The sequence below is a fragment of the Colobus angolensis genome, unplaced genomic scaffold (genome assembly GCF_000951035.1).
Source record: "Colobus angolensis palliatus isolate OR3802 unplaced genomic scaffold, Cang.pa_1.0 Scaffold77, whole genome shotgun sequence".
Taxonomy (NCBI): Eukaryota; Metazoa; Chordata; class Mammalia; order Primates; family Cercopithecidae; genus Colobus; species Colobus angolensis.
In genome coordinates this window covers 4,699,260-4,723,479 of record NW_012121487.1, presented here as the reverse complement: position 1 = coordinate 4,723,479, position 24,220 = coordinate 4,699,260, and the positions used below count along the sequence as shown (strand labels likewise).

Below are 24,220 nucleotides of genomic sequence, written 5' to 3'. Positions count from 1 at the left end.
ACTTTATTGTGTCTAAATTATGCTTTAATAAAGATGAGATTTAAAAGTTAGTGATGTAGATTTTTTAAGTAATACCACAGAAAGATGTCCATAATGTATTGCTAAGGGGAAAAAGCAGGTTGTAGACCAGTATGTTATTGTGATCCCATGCATGTGTGTGCTTCTAATGTATTTGTTTGTCTATGAGTGTACTTATACATAGAAAAGATCTAGAAAGTATCACCAAATACTCCACAGAAGTAATTTCTGAAAAAATAAAGAAAATGGTAAAACTTATTTTTACTTAGATAATTCTGTAAAGTTTGATTTTATTAAATGAAGAGCTGGGGTTTTTTTCTTTTTTTTTTTTCAGTAGTTTTGGGGATCAGGTGGTGTTTGGTTACATAAGTAAGTTCTTTAGTAGTAATTTCTGAGATTTTCGTGCACTCATTACCAGAGCAGTGTACACTGAACCCAGTGTGTAGTACTTTATCCCTTACCCCACTCTCACTATTCCACTGAATCCCCAGAATCTACTATATTATTCTTATGCCTTTATGTCCTCATAGCTTAGCCCCCACTGAGAAATGGAACATACAATGTTTGGTTTTCCATTCCTGAGTTACTTAGAATAATGGTCTCCAACTCCATCTAGGTTGCTGTGAATGCCATTATTTTGTTCCTTTTTATGGCTGAGTAGTATTCCATAGTACACACACACAAATACAGACACATACATGCATATATATCACATTTTCTTTATCCACTCCTTAATTGATGGGCATTTGGGCTGGTTCCATAGTTTGCAGTCATGAGTTCTGCTGCTATAAACACATTTGTAAAAGTGTCTTTTTCATATAACGACTTCTTTTCCTCTGGGTAGATATCCAGCAGTGGGACTGCTGAATGAAATGGTAGTTCTACTTTTAGTTCTTTAAGGAATCTCCATACTGTTTTCCATAGTGGTTGTAATAGTTTACATTCCCACCAGCAGTGTAAAAGTGTTCCCTTTACACCACATTCATGCCAACATCTATTATTTTTTGTTTTTTTAATTATGACCATCCTTGCAGGAGTAAGGTGGTATCACATTGTGGGTGTGATTTGAATTTCCTTGATAGTGACGTTAAGCATGTTTTCCTGTTTGTTGGCAATTTGTGTATCTTCTTTTGAAATAGTCTATTCATGTCCTTTGCCCAGTTTTTGATGTGATTGCTTGTTTTTTCCTGATTATTTGTTTGAGTTCTTTGTTGATTCTGGATACTGGTCCCATATCAGATGCATAGTCTGTGGATATTTTCTCCCACTCTGTGGGTTGTCTGTTTACTCTGCTGATTGTTTCTTTTGCTGTGCAGAAGCTTTTTAGTTTAATTCAGACCCGTCTATTTATTATTGTTTTTGTTGCATTTGTTTGGGTTCTTGGTCATAAACTCTTTGCCTCAGCCAATGTCTAGAAGAGTTTTTTTTAATGTATGTTCCAGAGTTTGTATGGTTTTGGGTCTTAGATTTATGTCTTTGATTCATCTTAAGTTGATTTTTGTATAAGATGAGAGAGGAGGATCCAGTTTCGTTCTTCTACATGTGGCTTGCCAATGATCCCAGCACCATTTGTTGCATAGGATGTCCTTTCCTCACTTTACGTTTTTGTTCCTTTATCAAAGATCAGTTGGCTGTAAGTATTTGGCTTTATTTCTGTGTTCTCTCCTTCCATTGGTCTACCTGTCTGTTTTTATACCAGTACCATGCTGTTCTGGTAACTATAGCCTTGTAGTATAGTTCAAAGTCGGGTAATGTGATGCCTCCACATTTGTTCTTTTTGCTTAGTCTTGCTTTGGCTATGTAGGCTCTTTTTTTGTTCCATATGAATATGAAGGGCGTTTTTTCTAGTTCTGTGAAGAATTATGGTGGTGTTTTGATGGGAATTGCATTGAATTTATAGATTGCTTTTGGTAGATGGCCGTTTTCACAATATTGATTCTACCCATCCATGAGAATGGGATGTGTTTCCATTTGATTGTGTCATCTATGATTTCTTTCAGCAATGTTTTATAGTTTTTCTTATAGATATCTTTCACTTACTTGTGAAGGTGTATTTCTAAGTATTTTATTTTTTTGTAGGTGTCATAAAAAAGTTTGAATTTTTTTATTTGATTCTCAACTTGGTCACTGTTGGTATATAGCAGTGCTACTGATTTACGTACATTGATTTTGTATCCTGAAACTTCACTGAGTTCATTTATCAAATCTAAGAGCTTTTTGGATGAGTCTTTAGGGTTTCCTAGGTATACAATCATATAATCACTGAACAGCAACAGTTTGACTTCTTTCTCTTTACCAATTTGGATGTTCTTTATTTCTTTCTCTTGTCTGATTGTTCTGGCTAAGACGAAGAGCTGTTTTTAATTTTAAAAATACATGTGTCCCTAACTCATTTTCTCTCTCAGTTCCAGTGTCTCGCCCCATCCTCACCCTCACAGTTCCCAGGGCCCAGGCTGTGGTGGGGGACCTGCTGGAGCTTCGCTGTGAGGCCCTGAGAGGCTCTCCCCCGATCATGTACTGGTTTTATCATGAGGATGTCACCCTGGGGAGCAGCTCAGTCCCCTTTGGAGGAGGAGTCTCTTTCAACCTCTCTCTGACTGCAGAACATTCTGGAAACTACTCATGTGAGGCCAACAATGGCCTGGTGGCCCAGCACAGTGATACAATATCACTCAGTGTTATAGGTAAGTTGACCTAACCAGCAGCACAAAAAGAAACAGACCATCTCCCCCAACTTCACCAGTAGCGAAAATCGGAGGTACGGTTTCTAGAGCCATTTGCTGTGTGACATCCTGTCAGGCTTGGTGCCTATACAGCCTCCATCTCTGAGTTTTCTTTCCAACACGTTCAGGAACTTGCACCTTCCCTTCTCTTGCTGTACTTTTCCTGCTAGCAGCAGTCCAGCCACCATTACCAAAATTACCCTAACATAGGTCTAAAGGCTTTCAAAATACAAACTATATTCTGGCCAACAGTGATACTAAGAAAGAAAGTTATAAAGTTCTCTGTGCTTCACCTTGGAAGAGATTTAATTGTGGTTTTCTCTGTCTGCAAATCAATAAAAAGGCCAACACAATTCTCTTAGTGGCTCACACATTTCTCTCTAGCCTCTCCTGCCGCTGTCCCAGAGTGGCTTGGGTTCCCACCCAAGACCATTGTTAGAAGACATCATTCTTCTGCCTCCTTACCTGTTCTTGTTCCATTCAGCAACATCATGATCTTCCATGCATCCTTGTCACAGGCTGACTCCTAGTTATGTCCACTCTCAGTGAAGGCTTTGGCACCTTCAGTCTTCCTCCATACCCCACAATCTGCCATCATTTCATGACTCTCATGGCCACATGTATGACCCCCTTAACATCATGGCCTGTCCTCTCCACACCAGTCAGCCACTCCCACATACATACACTACTTCATCTCCAAAAGGACAATTTTAAGCCCTTATTATCTGACAATGACCCCCTATCCTTCTGCTTGAGTCAGCTCCTCCTATCTCTATTGTTCTCAGACCTCAACAGAACCCCCAGGTAATTAATACCTCTACTCCTTCCCTACTCCAATAGACAATAACCCCCTCCACTCCCACCACCAAATTGAGTGTCTAGCTCTGTATCCACCCAGTAACTCATCTCTCCTTTTCCTAAAATATAGAGGAGAGGACTCTCTTCCCTACAGGTGAACATCTCCATCTGGTCTGCAGATTTCATCATTTTGTGCATTCTCAGAAGCTATACAACTGATTATTCCTTTCTCTTCTGTGGCCCCTAACATCTCCTTGTCTGTAGGATCCTTCGCACTGGCATTTAACAGTTATGTCTCTCCCATATCCAAGGAAAATCCTCTCTTGGTCCCACTTATGTCTCCATACACTACCCCTTCATGACTAAACTTCCAAAAATAGTCAGCTACCCAGGTTGTCCCCATGTCCTCATTATCCACTAGGCTCTAATCTACTATGTTTTTCCAACCTCTCTACCAAAATGCTTCTCACAAAGGTCGCTGATGACCTCCAAGGCTTTGAATCCAATGGCGATTTTTCAATCCTCATCTTCCTTGACATCTCAGATATATTCCATGTTTTTTACCATTTCTTCCTCTTGAAACCCTCCCTTCAGTGAATCCATCTTCTTCTGGCTCTCTTTTCTCCCTGGCCACTTCTTCTCAGTCTTCTTTACTGGCTCCTCCTTTTATAGAAAACCTTTAAGCATTGGCATGTTCCGGAACTTTGACTTATGCCCTCTTCTCTTATCTAAATCCTTTCTCTGGATGATACTGGGGATGTCATTTATAAATGGCCTTGTCATCTATAATGATTCCTAAACTTCTGTCTCTAAAAGGGACCTCCCACTTGAGCATGTGCACATGACATATCTCCACTCAAATATCTCAAAAGCACATCAATCTGAGCATCTCTAAAACTGAACTGCTGACATTCCCTTCCTCTTTCAAGGGTTCCTACCTCTGTGAAACACATCTCTCCTCAACAGATACACAAAGCAGGAATGGAGGAGACTTCCTCAACATTTCTCTTCTTCACCCCTCACAGTCAGTTAGTCATTAAGTCCTGTTGATTTGACTTCCTAAATATTTCTTGAGTCTCTATCTCTACCACCTCTATCTAGACAAGTCCATCATCATTTTGACTACTGCAATGCTACTCATCTACCCCTCAATTCCACTTCCATTCCACCACAGTCCATTTCGTGTACAGAGGTCAAAATGGTCTTTTAAAAGGGACGAATTTGATCATCTCACACCCCTGCATAGATAGACTTATAGACTTCCCATTGTTCTGTGAAGGATCAAAATCCTTTCATGGCTTATGAAGTCCAGCCTAGATCTCCAGTATCCTATTTCACAGTAGTTTGCAGACTCTTCTCAGTGTGATGCTACTTTATTTCAATAATTCAAATGTACCAGTCTTATTCCCAATTCAGGGCCTTTGCACATACTGTTTGCCTGCCTGTTGTACTCTCCACCTCCCTCTTCAACTGGCTAATTTCAATGTTAATTTCAAAGGTCATTTTGTGAGGAAGCTGTCCCTGACTAACACATACATTTCATAGTACCCTGTCCTTTATCAATTATCAAAGTTTTAATTCTAATTTACTGTATTTTTATTTAACTGCTGCCGCTCATCCTTCTAGATTGTAGGCTCTATGAGAGCAGGAACTATGTCTTTCCCGTCATTGATTCCCTAGCATATCATGCCATTCTTGGAACTTATTAAATCTCAATTAATTTTTATTTTTGCTCAATTTTTTAAAAAATTCTCGTTCAACTAATTTTTGATGGATAAATGAATATAAAAATGAGCAAATAACTTGACAATACTCATTCTCTTGTGGGCCCTATTTCTGATGCAGCCCAGATGCAATTACATCCCTGGTGATGTAAGCAGCAAGTCTCTCCTGTTCTTCATTTTCTGTTGAACTGATTTCTCCTTTCTCCAATTGCCTTTTGACTTCTAAGACACCTGAGTTTCAGTTTAATATTTGTTTTCACATTCTTCGAACACATTTGAGTTTTTATATTCCAGTATTCCAAGCTGTTTGTAGCACTACTATAGCACTACACAAATGTTATTCTTTCTGGAGATCTGAAAATATTGCTGAGTTTTGAGTAACATCACAAGGGCATTAAAAGCAGAGAAAAACATTTTTCCATTTGAAATGTCTTTAGCATGAAGGAATATATTTTAGCAGAAGCAGCTGATAGATAACGTTTTTCCTCCCTCAGTTCCAGTGTCTCGTCCCATCCTCACCTTCAGGGCTCCCAGGGCCCAGGCTGTAGTGGGGGACCTGCTGGAGCTTCACTGTGAGGCCCTGAGAGGCTCCTCCCCAATCCTGTATGAGTTTTATCATGAAGATGTCACCCTGGGTAAGATCTCAGCCCCCTCTGGAGGAGGAGCCTCCTTCAACCTCTCTCTGACTACAGAACATTCTGGAATCTACTCCTGTGAGGCGGACAATGGTCTGGAGGCCCAGCGCAGTGAGATGGTGACACTGAAAGTTGCAGGTGAGTGAGTCCTGCCCACCAGCAGTACAGCCGAGAACTGACTGTGCCTGCTCTCCCCGCAGCTGAAAATGGAGCCACAGAGCTCCTCAGGGCTGTTTGCTTATGTGGCCTCCCAGCACACTTCCTGCCTGCAGAACCTCCCTGTGAAGGTCTGGGATCTTTTGTGGTATGGTTCCAGGCATCTGAAGTTTCCCGGCAGTCTTCTTGAATGTGATCAAAGCACCTCACTAAAATTGCAAATAAGACTTTTTTAGAACATAAACTACATTCTGAACTGAAATTATTATACGAAAGTGAGACCAAAGAATCCTGAGTATATATTTCTCTGCCCTAGAAAAGATTAGGTCATTTCTTGTCCAGATTCTTCTCTCATTGACTTCCAACAAACCTCTACTCTTGAGTTTCTTTCATTACTGGGGATGTAAATGTTCCTTACATTTCCACATTAAAAATCCTATGTGAACATGAGCTATGTGCACAGCCCTTCAAGAGACACACTCAGTGATCTTTAAAGCAAGGGACACAGGTGACCAGGGCAGAGAAGGGGGAGCAGGATAATGTGGAATAGAAATGGACACCCATCAACCAAATTCCTCTATTCTCGAAGCTCTTCTTTGATCTCTTGCAATTAAGTGTAATAACCCAAGGAAAGCTGCTACAAGTGAGCTTTGAATCTTTTTGGTGATGACCTCCTACAAGCCAAACTTTGAAACCCCTGTTTAGAGAGACCTGGTGTTTAGCAAAAGTATACTAAGGGGTGTTGAGATGAATGTTCTAGACTTGGCTCTGAAGATAACTAGATAATTATCTATATTGTATGACATTGACTAAGCACATTTTCCCATAAAGGCATCAATTTCCACACCCATAAAGTGGGAAAATCAGACTAGATGAAAATCATGATCATCTCTTGTCCTAGAATTCTATGATTTTGGTAGACTTATAGGCTCGTAGAAGGAGATGTCCAAAAGTAAAAGCAGGTTGTACCTGCTCCTGGAGTATATCCTGGAGAAACAGGAGACCATACAATGGTATGCAATCACCATTCCAGTCATGTAAAGCAAAATATACACTGATGCGCTTATTCCCTTTGGCAAGGTGCCTGGGTATCATTAGGAATAGACAGAGCCACATAAGCAGGTTGATCTGGGCATGCTAACCTAGGCTCCAGCATCTCACAAGGTAGCCAGTGAAACCATCTCATTTTTATCTAGGAGGTGATGACTTCAGATTTGGGTTTTCCCATTCAGTCAGCTCATTCTTCTTCCCCCACCAGCAGCACCAGCCTCAACCAATTTTCCTGAGATTTGCAGGGGCTCTTCCCACACAGTTTATACACCTATCCCTTAGAGCCAGCACACAGGCATGTACCACAGACCGAGGGCTGCTCTATCTCTCCTCACAACAGCAAGTCAACACATCATACCTCCCACATTCTGTACTTATGATTTCATGATTTTCTGCTCATCCTCACTCCCTTCTTTCTATAATTCCCTGTCACAAATGCATGTTATTTCTGCTGCTGCTGCTGTTATCACAGCTAAAGGGTTTCTTGAGCAGCCTGAATAAATTGTGTCTGAATCCTGAAACTAGGACACAGGTCATAGGGATCAGGAACTGCCACAACAGGAAATATTATTTCTTATTATCATCATGACCAATGTCATCATCATCAACACTCACTGAGCCTTCACCAGGTTCCAGGCTCTGTGCTAAATGCTTAATATGCAATATCTCATTTAGTCATTAAGATAAACCTGTGAGGATAAATTTTAAGCCATTGTATTCCCTATTTGCAGAAAAGAAACTGAGGTTTAGAGAAGTGTAGTAACTAACTTGTAGTAACACAGTTAGCCAGGGTAAAGCCAGGTTGAAGCATGGTCCTCTCTAACTCTTAACATTAGTTTGAAACATGATGACATTTCCTCATCCATTGTGGCCACTTTTCAACACAGCATTTTAGTTTTTAGTAATTTGTTATTCTGAAAGAACACATGAATCTTTGTGATGAAAAAAAATCAAATAATACAAAAGGGCCAATATTGAAAAGTAAAGATATCTTTCTACCTGCTTATAGTCACTTCATATGCACATACTCTCCAGACATAACCGCTGTTAATTGTTTCACGTGTATTCTTCTAGAAATATGCTACAAACCTAAAGGTGTATAATTTTTACAAAGCTAGAATAATATTACACATATAGTTATGCCAGTTGCATTTTTTTAACTTAAAAATACATCCCGACTTTTGTTTAAGAAGTGCATCTTGGATATCATTCATATTTCATTACCCAATCTAGTAGGTGGTCTCTAATTTTCAGCTCTTATAAAAATGCTACAGTAGAAATTCCTGTAGAAATATATTGGCATATTTTATGTCAGTGTCCCTAAAGGAGATGGCCCTAGAAGGAGGACTTGAACTCCTGGGCTCAAGTGATCCTCCTGCCTCAGACTCCCAAACCGCTGGGATTACGGGCATGAGCCTCTACACCTGGCCCTCTAGAAGTAGATTTGTTGGGTCAAAGTTTATGTTCACTTTAAATTTTGTAGATATTGCCAAATTGCCATTCAAGGAAGTGTGTTAAATTTGTATGACCACCTAGGGCATATGTAGGTGGCTGTCTATCCACAAGCTAATCAGTATGATCAGTCTATTTAAGCTTTGCCAACCTGAAAAATAGAGAAAAGAATAGTACTGTGTGGTTGTCTTTGTGTTTAGTTAATTAGTAATGAAGATGAGAATCTTTTTATATATTTATTGTCTATTTGAAGTTTTCAGTGATTTATACACTTTCTACAGTTTTCTATTGGATATTTTTGTACACTGAAAAGGAACTAGGTCAAAGTAATTACCTTTATCATCTGCATTTTAATCTACTTTCCAAGATTGAAATATGACTTTTTATATTTATTTATAATACCTTTTGTTTCCTACAAATATGTTAGAAGCAGAAACAGCTGTTGACTTTTCGTTCTCTCTCAGTTCCAGTGTCTCGCCCCGTCCTCACCCTCAGGGCTCCCAGGGCCCAGGTTGCGGTGGGGGACCTGCTGGAGCTTCACTGTGAGGCCCTGAGAGGCTCTCCCCTGATCCTGTACCGGTTTTATCATGAGGATGTCACCCTAGGAAATAGCTCGGCCCTCTCTGGAGGAGCGTTCTTCAACCTCTCTCTGACTGCAGAACACTCTGGAAACTACTGCTGTGAGGCCGACAATGGTCTAGGGGCCCAGCGCAGTGAGACAGTGACACTTTATATCACAGGTAAGTGTCCCATGCCTGGGCCACAGATGCGGACAAAATGTTTCCTCTGCGGACCCTCTGATAACCCTCACAGTGCTTGACCAGGAAGGCACTCCTCAGGGACAAGTAACACAGCTGGCAGCTCTCTAAACTGCTATATTTCCTGAAGTGCTTCTGAAGTGATACCGTTGGGGCTGAGAGCACGGGTTGGCGGGCGGCGGGCAAGAGCATCACTGACTTTAGAGCTCCTCACTTGGCTGCCTCTTCTCTCACTGGCCATTGGGCACCCTGACCCTCGACACTTGCCTCAGGCACAGAGACGGCTTCCTCACAAAGATGGGAGTCATCTTCTGTGCCACACCAGCCCCTGCTTAGCTGCCGGGGCCCTGCTCACCTAGGTTCACCCTCAGGCCCAGGCAGCAGCTTCTAGGGATGGGTCGTTCCAGACAACAGCCTCTCCCCTGGCTCATGCACGGAGTCTCCCCCTCAGGCCTGACCGCGAACAGAAGTGGCCCTGTTGCCACAGGCGTCACCGGGGGTCTGCTCAGCCTAGCAGGCCTTGCTGCTGGGGCACTGCTGCTCTACTGCTGGCTCTCAAGAAAAGCAGGTGGGTGACTCTGGGCACACCTTGGCTTCAGTTCATGCCCTTCCCAGCAACGCTCCCTTGAGCCTCATGCTGCCTTTGTGACCATCCCAGGCTGGCAAGAGCTCATCTGCTCTGTCCCTCAATCCTCTTCCTTTCCCGCTGGGTCCTCCAGAATTGCTTTTACCAAATGCACAGCTTCCAAAACAGACGTCTTGATGAGATGTAGTTTATCCAACATCATAAACTGCAGAGTGTCATCCTCTTGACCCTTACAAACCCCCCACCCCCCCCACCACCCCACAACGAATGGGAAGGGGAGGAGAAAAACTCAGAGAAATAGAAATGAAAATAGAAACCAGATAGAATTTGGTAATTTTCCGATTTTTTAAATGTACACTATTTTTATAGCTGATCAAGTCAAGTTTTCCTGCCTGCAGCTACCAATCATTATCTTTAAAATCTCCAAGTTAAAGGTTATGGATTGTGGACTCCTGTTTCACACCATAGCATACCCCTCTGGCAGGGTTAGTAGTTTTTGCCCAATCTGCTACGTCCCTGGGGCACAACAAAGAAGGATTCAACCTTCAGTGACAGCAACCTGGCAGTTTCTAAGTGAGCCTTGCCCGAGCTGTGCCCCACTGAGGGTCTCTTCTTACTGAATCCATTGTTCCTCTGCTTTCCTTTACAGGGAGAGAGCCTGCCTCTGACCCCTGCAGGTAAGAGCTGAGCTGCATTCCTGTGTGATTAGTGAAATGTCCACAGGGTGGAAAAATGGAATTGAATCTGATGATTACCAAGAACACAGTTTCTGCCAGGTGCTGCTGAGCTGGGGTGTGGCCACTACCTGTTGTACCTCCCTGGGGATATCTCAAGGCAATTCCCAGGACCTTTGCATCCACCCCTTGGCGGTATAGGCTGTTATCTCATCAAGTGTTAATTGCCTTTTCATTTATTAACCCACATCTTTGGACCATTGTTGGCTTGGTTGTCTGAGTGACCACTAAGACCACTAAGTCTTTCCATGTCTTGAGATGACCTTAGCTCAGTCAACCTCGAAATCTCTGGAGATGCTGATCTCATCAACACCTCTTGTGATAACAACAGAGAAGATGGAGCCACACAACTTGGCCACCCAGAGAGGTCACTCTGCCAACAGGAGGTGGTCTCTATGAAGAAGGGGCCACCAACTTGTATCCCAAAGGCTGACTTTAGGAGCCACAAAAAGGCTCACAGCTATCCCTGGGCAAGCCCACGATAGCAAATTCAAACCATGCAGAGCACCTCTGAGCCTTCTGGTTACCGATCTCTCTGAGCATGCAGGCTTTGGAGCCAGCTTTGAGACTTGGCTCATCCCCTTTCTGGTTACATGATCTTCATAAGTCACTTTTTGGAACCTCCGTTTGTTTCAGCTACAAAATGAGGATGAAATAGAACTAACGACGTATTGTTATAAACATCAGCACAATGCCTGTTACATACTAGATGACCATAAAGCCTGGAAACATAGATAATATGATTATGATTCATAACAGAATGCCCATGGGCCATTTGTCATGTACTTGTCCATGTTTCCAGGCCTGGCAGCCACCCTGCAGTAAGAAGTCACACACTGGAAGTGATCATTATAGCTACTTTGTCAGGATTCCTGAGAAAGATTCACGTTTCTGTGTCTCACAGGAGCCCTTCAGACTCGGACTCCCAGGAGCCCACCTACCACAATGTACCAGCCTGGGAAGAGCTGCAACCAGTGTACAGTAATGGTGAGGCCCAGGGATCCTGCATTTGGCAGGAGCCAGAGGGCTGGTGTGGGAAATGGGTGGGGCAGGAGATGGGGAGGGACTATGCGGAGGCCTAGAGGGCTCTAGTCCTTCCAGAGAAGAGACTCTGGCTGGGGGAGGAGGAAGTGTCTCTAACAAGAGGCAAGAACCTCAGCATCCTCTGAAACTTCAACTTCTTTCTAAGTAAATCCTAGAGGAGAAAATGTGGTTTACTCAGAAGTACGGATCATCCGAGAGAAAAAGAAACATGCAGGTAAGACCCAAGGATGTCTCTGTTCTGACCCACCCTCAACTTAGACAATGTAGCTCCGTTTCTACCTCCTCAGCAGATCTGAGCCAGACAGGCATAGAGCCGCCCCTCCCACTGGGTCACCGGGCTTCTTAACTTGTGCCTACGCTGCTTCAGATGAATCTAAGCCTCCCCTGCACTCTCCTTTCCCCATTCTCTGCAGCGGGCCCCAGTATAACCTGAATAACAAAACTTTCTTTTTGGGCGTTCGCTTAACCTCTCAGAGCTTCAATATCCCTATCCATAAACTGTGACTACTTCCCTACTGTCTTAGTCAGTTCTGGCTCCTGTAACAGAGTACCATAAGCTAGGTGACTTAAAGAACTAATATCTATTTCTCACAATTCTGGAGGCTGGAAGTCCAAGATCAAGGTGCCAGCATGGTCAGGTTCTTAGTGAGGGCCCTATTCCCAGCTTCCAGACAGATGACTTCTTGCTGTATCCCCCACACAGCAGAGAGAAAGGGAGAAATCATCTCTCATGTCTTATCATGATAATCATCATGACATAATTGTCACCCAAAGGCTCCATCTCCAAATGTCATCACACTGGGGATTAGGTTTTAACCTATGCATTTGGAGAGCAACACAAATATTTAGTCCACAGCACCTACCTCCCTGTACTAGTTTCTGATTGCTGCTGTGACAAATCACCATAAACTCGGGGGGATGAAGCAGTACAAATGTATCATCTTACAGCTCTGTGGGTCAGAAGTCTGACACCGGTCTCCCTGGGCTAAAACCAAGGTGTTGGCAGGACTGTGTTCCTCCCTGGAGGCTCCAGGGGTGAATGTGATCTTGCCTTGTCAGCTTCTAGATCCCATCCATTTTCCTGGGCTGATATCTTCTTCCTTTCCTAAAGCCAGCAAAGTCACATTTCTCTAACCATTCTTCCATAGACAGGCCTCCGTCTGACCTCAGCTGAGGAAAGTCCTCAGGTTTTAGGGAGTCAGATGAGTATATTGGGCCCATCTGGATAACCCAGAAAAATCTCCCTGTCTCAGGGTCTGTAATCCTAATCACATCTGAAAGGTCCTCTTTTCCATTTAGGGTAATATAGTCACAGGTTGCAGCAATTAGGGTGTGACATCTTTGGGGCCACATGATTACAGCTGCCATGATATTTCATGGGGTAAATTGTTAGGATTAAATAAGAAAATCGGTGTGGAAACGCTGTTGAAACTGTAGAAGATTGAGCAGCTGTGGCGATGACTACATGCTGGAGGTCTGGCTGTGTCATCAGACCTCACGCACAGTCGGTGGTTTGAAATGAGGGAATCCCAACCTGGCTGCCTCCTTCCTCTGAGCGGGAAAGAGGAACAAAGTCCTTCGGGGCAGACTTTTCTTTCTACCTCTGCTTCATAAAAAGTGCTGCGTGATTTTACCCAGTGTGCTTCCTTCTCTGGTTTTCCAATTTTTCGTGTATAAAGTCAAGTGAATTGTGTTTGTGCCTCATTCTTGGTTCTACAACACCCCTCTGAGACATGCGAACTCATTCACTCTTACAAGCCCCTTTGAGGAATGCGCTGTTACTTCTCCCATTTTACAGATAAGGAAACCAAGGCATAGATACCTTAAATGACTTGCCTGAAATCTTGTAGTCAATCACCAAACAGTCTTCTCCAGAGTCCAAACTCTGGACTAAACTCTGCTTCTTTGTGCAATTCCAGGGAGTCCTGATGCTCACTCCAAGCCAAAAGGGGAGAGCCTTGTCTGGAGAGTGTCATATTTCTCTCCAGTTTGATGATAATATAATAATAACAATTTATAATATATATTATGTGCTGAATAGTTCCTATTATGTGCCGGGTATAGTTCTATAAGTGCAATAAGTAAATACACTATATTTGCATGGATAGCTTTTAGAACTATACCTGTAGCACTTATACAGAACTATGGCATGCATACATATGATAATAGAGAGAGAAAATGTATTGAATATAGCAATCAAGACTGTACCTGACACATAGAAACTTCTCAACACATGATAGATGATAGAAATAATATATGCACAGACACACCAATACATGTGCACACACATATGTGTAAACTCATATAGCTTCACCACACAACCTTGCAGGGAGAGAACATTTTTATTCCCATCATTTAGATGAGGCAACTGAGGCACGAGACGTTGAGTGACTTCCCCCAGCTACGGAGGTGACAAGGCAGGTGGCAGGCTCAGTTTCAAGTGGCCTAGACCTGGATGGAGTGTGCTCTCTAAAACTTGCACCCGCCACACCTTCCCAGAACAATAATACCAATTATGCGCAAAGAACTAACAAGATAAAAGACAAATGTCTTTCTCTTGAGAGCCTCTAGGCAGCTCAGAGTAGGCCACGAAGTGTGATGGGGTGTTGAAGACAGGGTCTGTCAGTGCTGAGAGGCCGAGGGTGTTAGGAATGGAGCGGGATAGAGTGAGCACCGACCAAGAGGAGCAGCTGACTCACGGCACAGAGGTAGAGCAGGCCTCCAGGAGGCTCAGGGCTGGCCTGACAGTGCAGGCGCAAGGGGAGAGCTCCATGCCAGTCTTCACAATTGAACACTTTCCTCTTTCCACAGTGGCCTCTGACCCCAGGCATCTCAGGAACAAGGTGAGTCTCCCCTTTTGCACGGCCTCCCCCACCTCCAGGCCCACCCTGGTCCTCACACATGTGCCCTTGCCTCCTAGGGTTCCCCTACCATCTACTCTGAAGTGAAGGTGGCATCAACCCCAGCCTCCAGATCCCTGTTCTTGGCTTCCTCAGCTCCTCACAGATGAGTCCACACGTCTCTCCAACTGCTGTTTCAGCCTCTGCACCCCAAAGTTCCCCTTGGGGGAGAAGAAGCATTGAAGTGGGAAGATTTAGACTGCCCCAGACCATATCTACAGGCCTTTGTTTCACATGTCCTCCTTCTCAGTCTGACCAGAATGCAGGGCCCTGCTGGAGTCTCGCCTATTTCCTAGTTACAGCCCTGACTGGCAGGTTTTTTAATCCAGAGGCAAGGTGCTCCCACCCCAAGGCCCAGCATATCTCCTGGCTTCCTTAGTGGGCTTCAGCTGTGGTTGCTATTCTAAATACTGCTCCCATCACACCCCCACTGAGGGGGTCTTACCACACAAAGGGAGAGTGGACCTTCAGGAGATGCTGGGCTGGCCTAACAGCTCAGGTGCTCCTAAACTCCAACACAGAGTTCCTGCTTTGGGTGGACGCATTTCTCAATTGTCATCAGCCTGGTGGGGCTACTACAGTGTGCTGCCAAATGGGACAGCACACAGCCTGTGCACACGGGACATGTGATGGATCTCCCCACGGGGGCTGCATTTCACACTCCTCCACCTGTCTCAAACTCTAAGGTCGGCACTTGACACCAAGGTAACTTCTCTCCTGCTGATGTGTCAGTGTCTACCTGCCCAATAAGTGGCTTTCATATATCAGGTCCCAGGTACCTCCCATCCTAACAGAAGTAACCCAGCAAGTCAAGGCCAGGAGGACCAGGGATGCAGACAGAACACATACTGGAACATAGGAGGTGCTCAATTACTATTTGACTGAATGAGTGAATGAATGAATGAATGAGGAAGAAAACTGTGGGTAATCAAACTGGCGTAAAATCCAGTGTGCTCCCTAGGAAATCCAGGAGGTAGTCTGGCTTCTCTGAGTAAGAAATAATGGAAGAGAAGGAGCTTGGATGAGGAAACTGTTCAGCAAGAGGAAGGGCTTCTCACACTTTCATGTGTTTGTGGATCACCTGAGGATCTTGTGAAAATACAGATACTGATTTGGTCGGTCTGCATAGAGCCTGAGACTGCCATTCTAACAGGCTCCCAGGGGATGCTGATGCTGCTGGTCCTGGGACTACAGTGCATGCATATGAGGCCCTGTAGGTCTCAGCAGAGGCCCATGGAGAGGCAGTGTGTGGCTCTGGCTGCCCAGGGCCTAACTCGGTTCACATGGATCATGCTGCTCCCTGGCCAGCCCTTGGCCGCAGCACCACCAGCTGCTGTTGCTGAGAGAGCTTCTCTGTGACATGTTGACTTTCATCAGCCACCCTGGGAAGAGGAAAGTAGCTGCCACTATTTTTGTTTCCCCACCTCAGGCCTCACACTTTCCCATGAAAAGAGTGAATGTATACAACCTGAGCCCTCTCCATTCAGAGTTGTTCTCCCATCTCTGAGCAATGGGATGTTCTGTTCCACTTTTATGAGGTCCATCACACCTTATCTTGATCTTTGCTCCCAGTGGATTGTACAATGATCACTTCTAAGCCCCATGGCCCTGAAATAAAATCCTTCCAAGGGCATTGGAAGCTCACTCCACCTCCCACATGGCTTTTCATGCTTCTAAGTGTCAGAGCCTTGCCCAGATACACAGGTTGGGGTTGCTGCCCCAACCTTTCAAGGAGGAAAGCAGACACCTGAGACAGGAGCCTGTATGCAGCCTGGTGCAACCTTGCAGAGTACAAGGCCAGAGGCATTTGTCATCACTACAAATATGCAACTAACATAGAAGTGGAGCAAAAGAAATGCATTCCCACTGAGGCCACTTTTTTAGGCCTAGTTGAAAGTCAAGAAGGACAGCAGCAAGTGTAGGCTCAGGATTAAAGAAAAATATCTGCTCACAGTCTATTCTGGAGGTCACATCGCTAACAAAGCTCACACCCTATGCAGCTCTGAGAAGGTGGAGGCACCAGGCTCACAAGAGGAAATTTAAAATTTCTCATTGGGAAAGTAAGGTATCCCCATCCCAGAATGATAACTGCACAGTGGCAGAACAAACTCCACCCTAATGTGGGTGGGCCCCGTCCAGTCTGTCGAAGGCCTGAATATAACAAAAGGGCTGATTCTTCCTCAAGTAAGGGGGAGCTCCTGCTTTGGGCGGGGACATAAGTTTTTCTGCTTTCAGACGCAAACTGAAAAATGGCTCTTCTTGGCTCTTGAGCTTGCTGGCATTTGGACTGAAAGAAACTACACTGTTGGATCTCCTGGATCTCCAGCTTGCTGACTGCAGATCTAGGGATGTGTCAGCCTCTACAGTCACAAGAGCCAATTCATTCTAATAAACCAATCTCTCCGTATGTGTGCATGTGTGTGTGTGTGTATATATGTATATGTGTGTGTGTACACAGATGAGGTGTGTATCTGTGTGCTTACCTCATGTGCATGTGTGTAGACACAAAAACACACACACACACACAAGCACACACATCCTGTTGGTTCTGTTTCTCTAGAGAACGCTGACAAACACAATGATTAACAAGGATATGAGAACCAAATGGGCGGGCTGAGCATCTGCTCTCAGGGCTGGACTTCCCTGAGAGGGAACGCTTCCGTCTTTAGAACAGATTCGTTTTTCTAGTTTGCCGCCTTGTGCTGGTCCTGAGTGAAGAGGAAGGAGAAAGTGAATAAATTCCCCATGCTCTCGCCTGGGATAGGACAGACCCAGTAAAATGGGTCTATCTGTAATTCAGGATGGACAAAGAGCAAACCGCAGCCTCGAAGATAGTGTGGCCTGGAGTGGATTTGAGTTCTCGAGGGACAAAATCTCAACTGCCCAGCAGAAGTCTCAGGAGGCTCCACAGAGGCAGAATGTTTTCTTTAGGGGGACGGCCCCACATGCTAGGAGAGCAGTATGGCTCTTGTGACTGCAGAGGCTGACACATCCCTAGATCTGCAGTCAGCAAGCTGAAGCACCAATAGCGTAGTTTCTTTCCGTCCAAATGGCAGCAAGCTCAAGACCCAAGAAGAGCCACTTTTCAGTTTGAGTCTGAAGGCTGAAAAACTATGTCCCAGGCCAAGGCAGGAAGAGTTCCCCCTTACTAGAGGAAGAATCAGCCCTTTTGTTTTATTCAGACCTTCAACAGACTGGATGGGCCCCACCCACATTAGGGAGAGCAACCTGCTCTATTTAGTCTAGTTATTCACATTTTCATCTCACCCGGAGAGACCCTCACAAAACACTCAGAATCATGTTAGACCAAATGTCTGTACACTCTGTGGCCCAGTGAAGTTGACACACAAGCTTAACCGTCACAATCACAAAGGTGGTCTCTCAGCTCCACACATTTTTTGGGGTTGTTTCTCAGTTGGTTCAGATCTCTGAGCTGTTACTTTTAGGGTCTCCTCAAAGAGAAGAGAGGCTCGGCTTCCCTCACGTTTGTGGTTAAAAGAAAGCTATTCCAAGATTATGCCCACTTCCTCTTTTTGTTTTGTCTTTTGTCACTTCTTAAAGTCCACCTGTCTCTTTGACAACTGGCTGACCTGTTTCACGTCTCCTAATTTTATCTCAACTAGCCAGCCTTATTGTCTTTCCCCTCTTCCAATCTCCTCTGATTAAGACTGCCCACTCAACAGAGAGCTTGCCGTAAGAATAACTACTACTTATTAAGGAATTAATGTGTCATACCTTATGCTAAGCTTTTTGCATAAATTATCTTATTTAGGGTGCATAACAGGCCTATGCAATACGTATCCATTACTGTCCCTGTTCCCAGAACCAAGCCGAGTTCAGCTGCATTTTCTCAAGGCCCAATAATGAGAAGCAGACAAACTAGGAACGAAGGGAATTTATTGCTGTAACCAGATATAGTGAGAAGGCCAGAGATAATTCCATCAGTCCAACTCAAAGTGTTACAATTTTCTTAGTGCTTATATAGGTTGGGGTTATGTTCCTATGTGCAGTATAGCATTTGCTTAAGTCTGTTGGTAACTAATTTTGTTTCAACTAGAAGGTCAGAGGCAAAAAAAAAAAAGAGCTTGCTAAGTCCAATTAAAAGGCCCCCAGTACCTTCAAAACCTGTCTACTGTGGTACTGGAGTGATTATTTCTATCTTATCTCCTTTATGGCTTGGTCCAGAGAGCTGTCTTAGACTCTCCAATGAATCTATTCAAACAGCTGCCTCTGTTACCTTGACTCATCTCAGATTTCGTTGACCAGAGACAGGTCCTGGCACTAGGAATGTGTGACTGTCTCTATGATTTTGGCTTACTCCAGGTTGGGGAGAAGCCCATGCAAGACTTCTACTGACCGTATGTTTCATTTCCAGCTTTGATGTCTGGGCACCGATTTCCCAAGGTTTAACTATTTGCTCAATGTTAAGGCAGTGCTGTGGAAATTTGTGTGTGTCGCTGGGGTGCTATGTAGGCCTGTCTGTGTGACTGTCATGCAGGCCTGTCTGTGTGACTATCAGGGAGAATTGACCTGCCACATCCCTGTTTTACAGATGATGTAACTGAGACTTAAAGAAATTAGTTTAGCCTAAGACCACACAATAGTCAGTCAGAGCTAGAACTGTGCATCCCCAGAGTCCACACTTAGTCACTTTGCCAGATGTTCTCCGTGAGTATTGTGGGCCACAGGGTCCTATTTGGGGAGAGGCATTTGTGAAGCAGGAAAAAAGCACATGAGACTTGAAGCTGGAAGGCCTGGCTCCTGTGCAAGCCACTAGCCATTGCTGTTTAGCCTTTGTGAGCTCTGGTTACCTCGTATATAAAACTGGAAAAGAAATAACAGCTGCTTGACTGAATTATGTATGGAAGGAGGTAAGGTTTGAGTAAACACCATGCAGATGTTCTTGGAAGCAGGTGGGGAGGTGCCTGTGTTTGTTGCAAAGTTTACACTGCTTTCTGTTTGCCTTTGTTTGTCCCTCCCCCATCATTACAGTGAAGCAGCTGCTGAATTGCAAAAGCATACTTCAGAAGAAAATGATGGAAAATAACCTGGTATTCTTTTTAATGTGACAGGAATGGGAGGTGTGGGAATACATGAATTCAGCATTTCATGGATTACATGGCAGAAGACATGGGAGAGTAAGGCTGAGAGGCAGGTGCCACTCACTTGCCTTCCTTCCATCTGACCAGGCTGCGCTCTCTGTCAGGGTCACTGTCACCTGGCCTCACCAAAAATAGAATGAGCACTGCATGGGAAGGGAAGGAGGAGGTGCTGTGGCCATAACCATAGGGTAACAGAGGTGCAGGGAGGGTCAGGGAATGGTTCAGAAGGACCCTCCCCAGCTGGCCCACGGACTCCAGGCTTCAGGTTTTGGAGTGTGGGAGTGGCCAGGGAGGGGTGATTGTCTAATTTTCAAGTCTTATTATTAGAGAAGACCTTAAAGGGCATCCTCTTCTTGTACTTTTCTCATGTTTAGGCCCCTCTACAGCATCCATGCTGAGACATCAGCCAGCCTATGCTGGAATGCCTCCTGGGTCAGAGAGTTCAGCACCTTACCTGGCCTGAAATCACCGAAGATTAGAGCTGGAAGTGGCCCTTGGGACTGTCAGGCCCTGCCCATGCTCATGTTTCCTGTCACCCTTCTCATACTCTGAAAGTGACCTCCCTGTCACTCTTACCCTTAAGGAGAGTCTGCTCCTTGTACTTATTAGCCAAACTGCCTCTTTCAGGTGTCACGTTCAATAGCTAAACTGTGAGGCAAGGCAGTGTGGGAGCTCCTCCATTCTCCTCACTATCATTTGCAAATTCCTTCACTAAGCATGTGTTCTTATTTAGTGTGAATTCATATTCAGTGCCTACAACTGACAATTGCTGAGAAGTCATCAAGAAGACCCACCTTGTCACTATGCACATCCTCAGTTCTGCCTACAGCTGAGAATTCATATTCATATGTATTCATATTCTGTACCTGCAACTGAGCCAGGTGCTTGCTGTACTAAGTACTTGGAATACATTGGTAAACAAGGCAGATTTAAAAAATTCTGCCCTCAAGGAGCTGACATTCTAGCAGGGGAAACAGACAGTGAACACTAAACATGATAAATATGTAACTTATGTCAGAATTTAAAAGGTGGCATGTGCCATGAAAAATAAGAAATAGAGCCAAATAGGGAGATTAGGATGCCCGGGGAGGCTACAACAATAAAGAGTGGCCGGGGAAGTCCTCACGGAGAAGATGATCTGAACAAAGGCATGAAAGTTTCCATGGCCATTTGGACAGCCCATGGGTGTCGGAGGGAGGAGTGCCCCAAGAAGAGGGCATAAAATAGGATCACACCCAAAAAGTCTGGGGCTAGACAGCAGAGAGCCACATGGAGGCAGGGGGGGGCAGTTAGGAGACCACTACACGATCCAGGTGAGAGATTATGACAGTTGAGATGAGGGTGAAGGTCGTGGGGTCAGAAGTAATGGAATACTGGGCATATCTTGAAGCTAGAATATCCAGAATTTTCTGATGGATGAACTGAAGATTCAAGAGAAAGAAATGAAACAACATGATTCCACAATATTTGGCCTGAGATTCTAGAAGGATGGCAACTCCATCCTGAGGTGGAGAACACTGTGGGAGATGAGCAGGAGTTTGGTTTTGAGCAAGTTGCACTTGAGATGTGCATTGGACATGTAGGTGGAGATGTCAAGGAGACAGTCGGCAATGGAAAGCTGGATTCAGGAGGGAGCTCTGGAGATGTACGTGTCAGTCATTGGCATCGAGGATGGCCTGAGGGCATCAAGGGTGTGCATAGTGATGAGGTGGGCCTTCTTGACTACTTCAGAAACATGTTTTGGCTGCCAATTCAGGATGCCCAAATGAGCCCCAAAATGTTAGGTTGACCATTTATTGGCCATTGTCCTAACAGTACATATATTGTCTCACCCCATCTCAGAATAACTTGCAAGAGAGTTGTATTGTTCCCATTTTACAGATGAAGATGCCACAGTGCTGAGATCCAGTTATCTAAGACCACAGGATTAATATGAAGCAAGGTTTCAAACTCAGGAGGCCCACTCTTAACCACCATGTTATGCTAACATAGCACACGTTCCAGCAAATCTAAACTTAAGCAATAAAAATAAAATCCAAGAAAGAAAATGTCACAAGATCCATGAGAATGTAGGACTCAGATGTGCCCCAAAAAAATCCAAGCTGACAACTACACAGCAGCCCCAGAAAACAATGCACCCAAAAATCAGAGGACTCGGTGAAGATTGTGCCACTTCCACCAGAGCAAGTCACTTCCACTCCAGAAACTATAGAAATAAGAACACAAAATAAAGATTCTAAGCAGGTCTTGGTCGACTCTAAACAATCAGATGAGATGTATTATTCTTCAATAAAAATTACAGCAAGTAAAATGACAATTAGAAACCCAGGGCAAACAAGACAGTCTAAGAAAGTCATGGTTCAAATTTGATGCAATGGAAGTGTGGGTAACTGTGGATAATTAATGGAGTGGAGAAAAGAGACCTTCATTCACAGAACATTCTCCTCTGAGTGCCCAAAGTTTAATTACATAGTATTTTATTTCCTTTTCTGTGGGCCTAATCACAGTACTTGGTTCTGTAGTGAATCGTGTTTACATAATCATAATGCCGTAAATACTGTTTAAGGGTTTTCAATTTTTATAATCAACTTCAAGCACAGAACACTTAATTATGGCTACTTCAGTATTCAAATTCTGTAAACATGTGCAACAGAAAAGTGATATTATGGCTGATAGAAATCTGGAGGTGAAGAACAGAGGAAAGTCTACATGCACTAACTTTGTGTGTGTGTGTGTGTGTGTGTGTGTGTGTGTGTGTGTGTGTGTTTGTAGTGGAGAATCAATATAGACTTTTTCTAAAAATAATACATCAAAAAATTGAGATTTGACTGGATGCGGTGGCTCACAGCTGTAATCCCAACACTTTAGGAGACAAAGGCGGGTGAATCATTTGAGCCAGGAGTTTGAGACCAGCCTGGTCAACATGGTGAAACTCTGTCTCTACTAAAAACACAAAAATTAGCCAGACATGGTGGCACGCACCTGTAATCCCAGCTACTCAGGAGGCTGAGGCAGGAGAATTGCTTGAACCTGGGAAGTGGAGGTTGCAGTAAGCCGAAATTACTCCACTGCACTCCAGCCTAGGTGAGACAGTGAGACTCTGTCTCAAGAAAAAAAAAAGGGGGGGAGGAGCAAGATGGCCGAATAGGAACACCTCCAGTCTCCAGCTCCCAGCGCAAGCGACACAGAAGACCCGTGATTTCTGCATTTTCAACTGAGGTACTGTGTTTATCTCACTAGGGAGTGCTAGACTATCAGTGTTGGTCAGCTCTTGCAGCCCGACCAGCTAGAGCTGAAGCAGGGCGAGGCATCGCCTCACCTGGGAAGTGCAAGGGGGAAGGGAATCCCTTGTCCTAGCCAGGGGAAGTGAGACACACAATACCTGGAAAATTGGGTAATTCCCACCCCAATACTGCGCTTTAAGCAAACGGACACACCGGGAGATTATATCCCACACCTGGCCGGGAGGGTCCCACGCCCACAGAGCCTTCCTCATTGCTAGCACAGCCGTCTGAGATCTAACTACAAGGGAGCAGTAAGGCTGGGGGAGGGGCGCCCGCCATTGCTGAGGCTTAAGTAGGTAAACAAAGTCCTGGGAAGATCGAACTGGGTGGAGCTCACAGCAGCTCAAGGAGGCCTGCCAATCTCTGTAGACTCCACCTCTGGGGACAGGGCACAACTAAACAACAACAACAACAAAAAAAAAAAGAAAGTAGCAGAAATCTCTGCAGACGCAAACGACTCTGTCTGACAGCTTTGAAGAGAGCAGTGGATCTCCCAACACGGAGGCTAAGATCTGAGAACGGACAGACTGCCTGCTCAAGTGGGTCCCTGACCCCTGAGTAGCCTAAATGGGAGACATCCTCCACTAGAAGCAGACTGACACCCCACACCTCACACGGTGGAGTACACCCCTGAGAGGAAGCTTCCAAAGCAAGAATTAGACAGGTACACTTGCTGTTCAACAGTATTCTATCTTCTGCAGCCTCTGCTGCTGTCACCCAGCCAAACAGGGTCTGGAGAGGACCTCAAGCAATCTCCAACAGACCTACAGCTGAGGGTCCTGACTGTTAAAAGGAAAACTAACAAACAAGAAGGACACCCACACCAAAACCCCATCAGTACGTCACCATCATCAACCACCAGAGGCAGATAAAACCACAAAGATGGGGAAAAAGCAGGGCAGAAAAGCTGGAAATTCAAAAATAAGAGCGCATCTTCCCCTCCAAAGGAACATAGCTCATCACCAGCGATGGATCAAAGCCGGATGGAGAATGACTTTGATGAGATGAGAGAAGAAGGCTTCAGACTATCAAACTTCTCAGAGCTAAAGGAGGAATTACGCACCCAACGCAAAGAAACTAAAAATCTTGAAAAAAGAGTGGAAGAATTGATAACCAGAATAATTAATGCAGAAAAGGCCATAAACGAACTGACAGAGATGAAAACCATGACACGAGAAATATGTGACAAATGCACAAGCTTCAGTAACCGACTCGATCAACTGGAAGAAAGAGTATCAGCGATTGAGGATCAAATG

At 44.5% G+C, this 24,220-nt stretch overlaps 1 protein-coding gene across 1 annotated transcript in view; it reads left to right on the top strand.

Moving 5' to 3' along the window:
- Positions 1-16,985, top strand: part of FCRL5 (Fc receptor-like 5) — a 36,976-nt gene extending 19,991 nt beyond the window's left edge. The window contains exons 9-17 of the mRNA XM_011928470.1: positions 2,424-2,702; positions 5,758-6,036; positions 9,021-9,296; positions 9,766-9,882; positions 10,550-10,577; positions 11,539-11,621; positions 11,824-11,892; positions 14,490-14,521; positions 14,599-16,985. Coding sequence (XP_011783860.1) covers positions 2,424-2,702; positions 5,758-6,036; positions 9,021-9,296; positions 9,766-9,882; positions 10,550-10,577; positions 11,539-11,621; positions 11,824-11,892; positions 14,490-14,521; positions 14,599-14,688 — 1,253 coding nt within the window. The 3' untranslated portion in view covers positions 14,689-16,985. The remainder of the gene's footprint in view (positions 1-2,423; positions 2,703-5,757; positions 6,037-9,020; positions 9,297-9,765; positions 9,883-10,549; positions 10,578-11,538; positions 11,622-11,823; positions 11,893-14,489; positions 14,522-14,598) is intronic.
- The last annotated feature ends 7,235 nt before the right edge of the window (positions 16,986-24,220 follow it).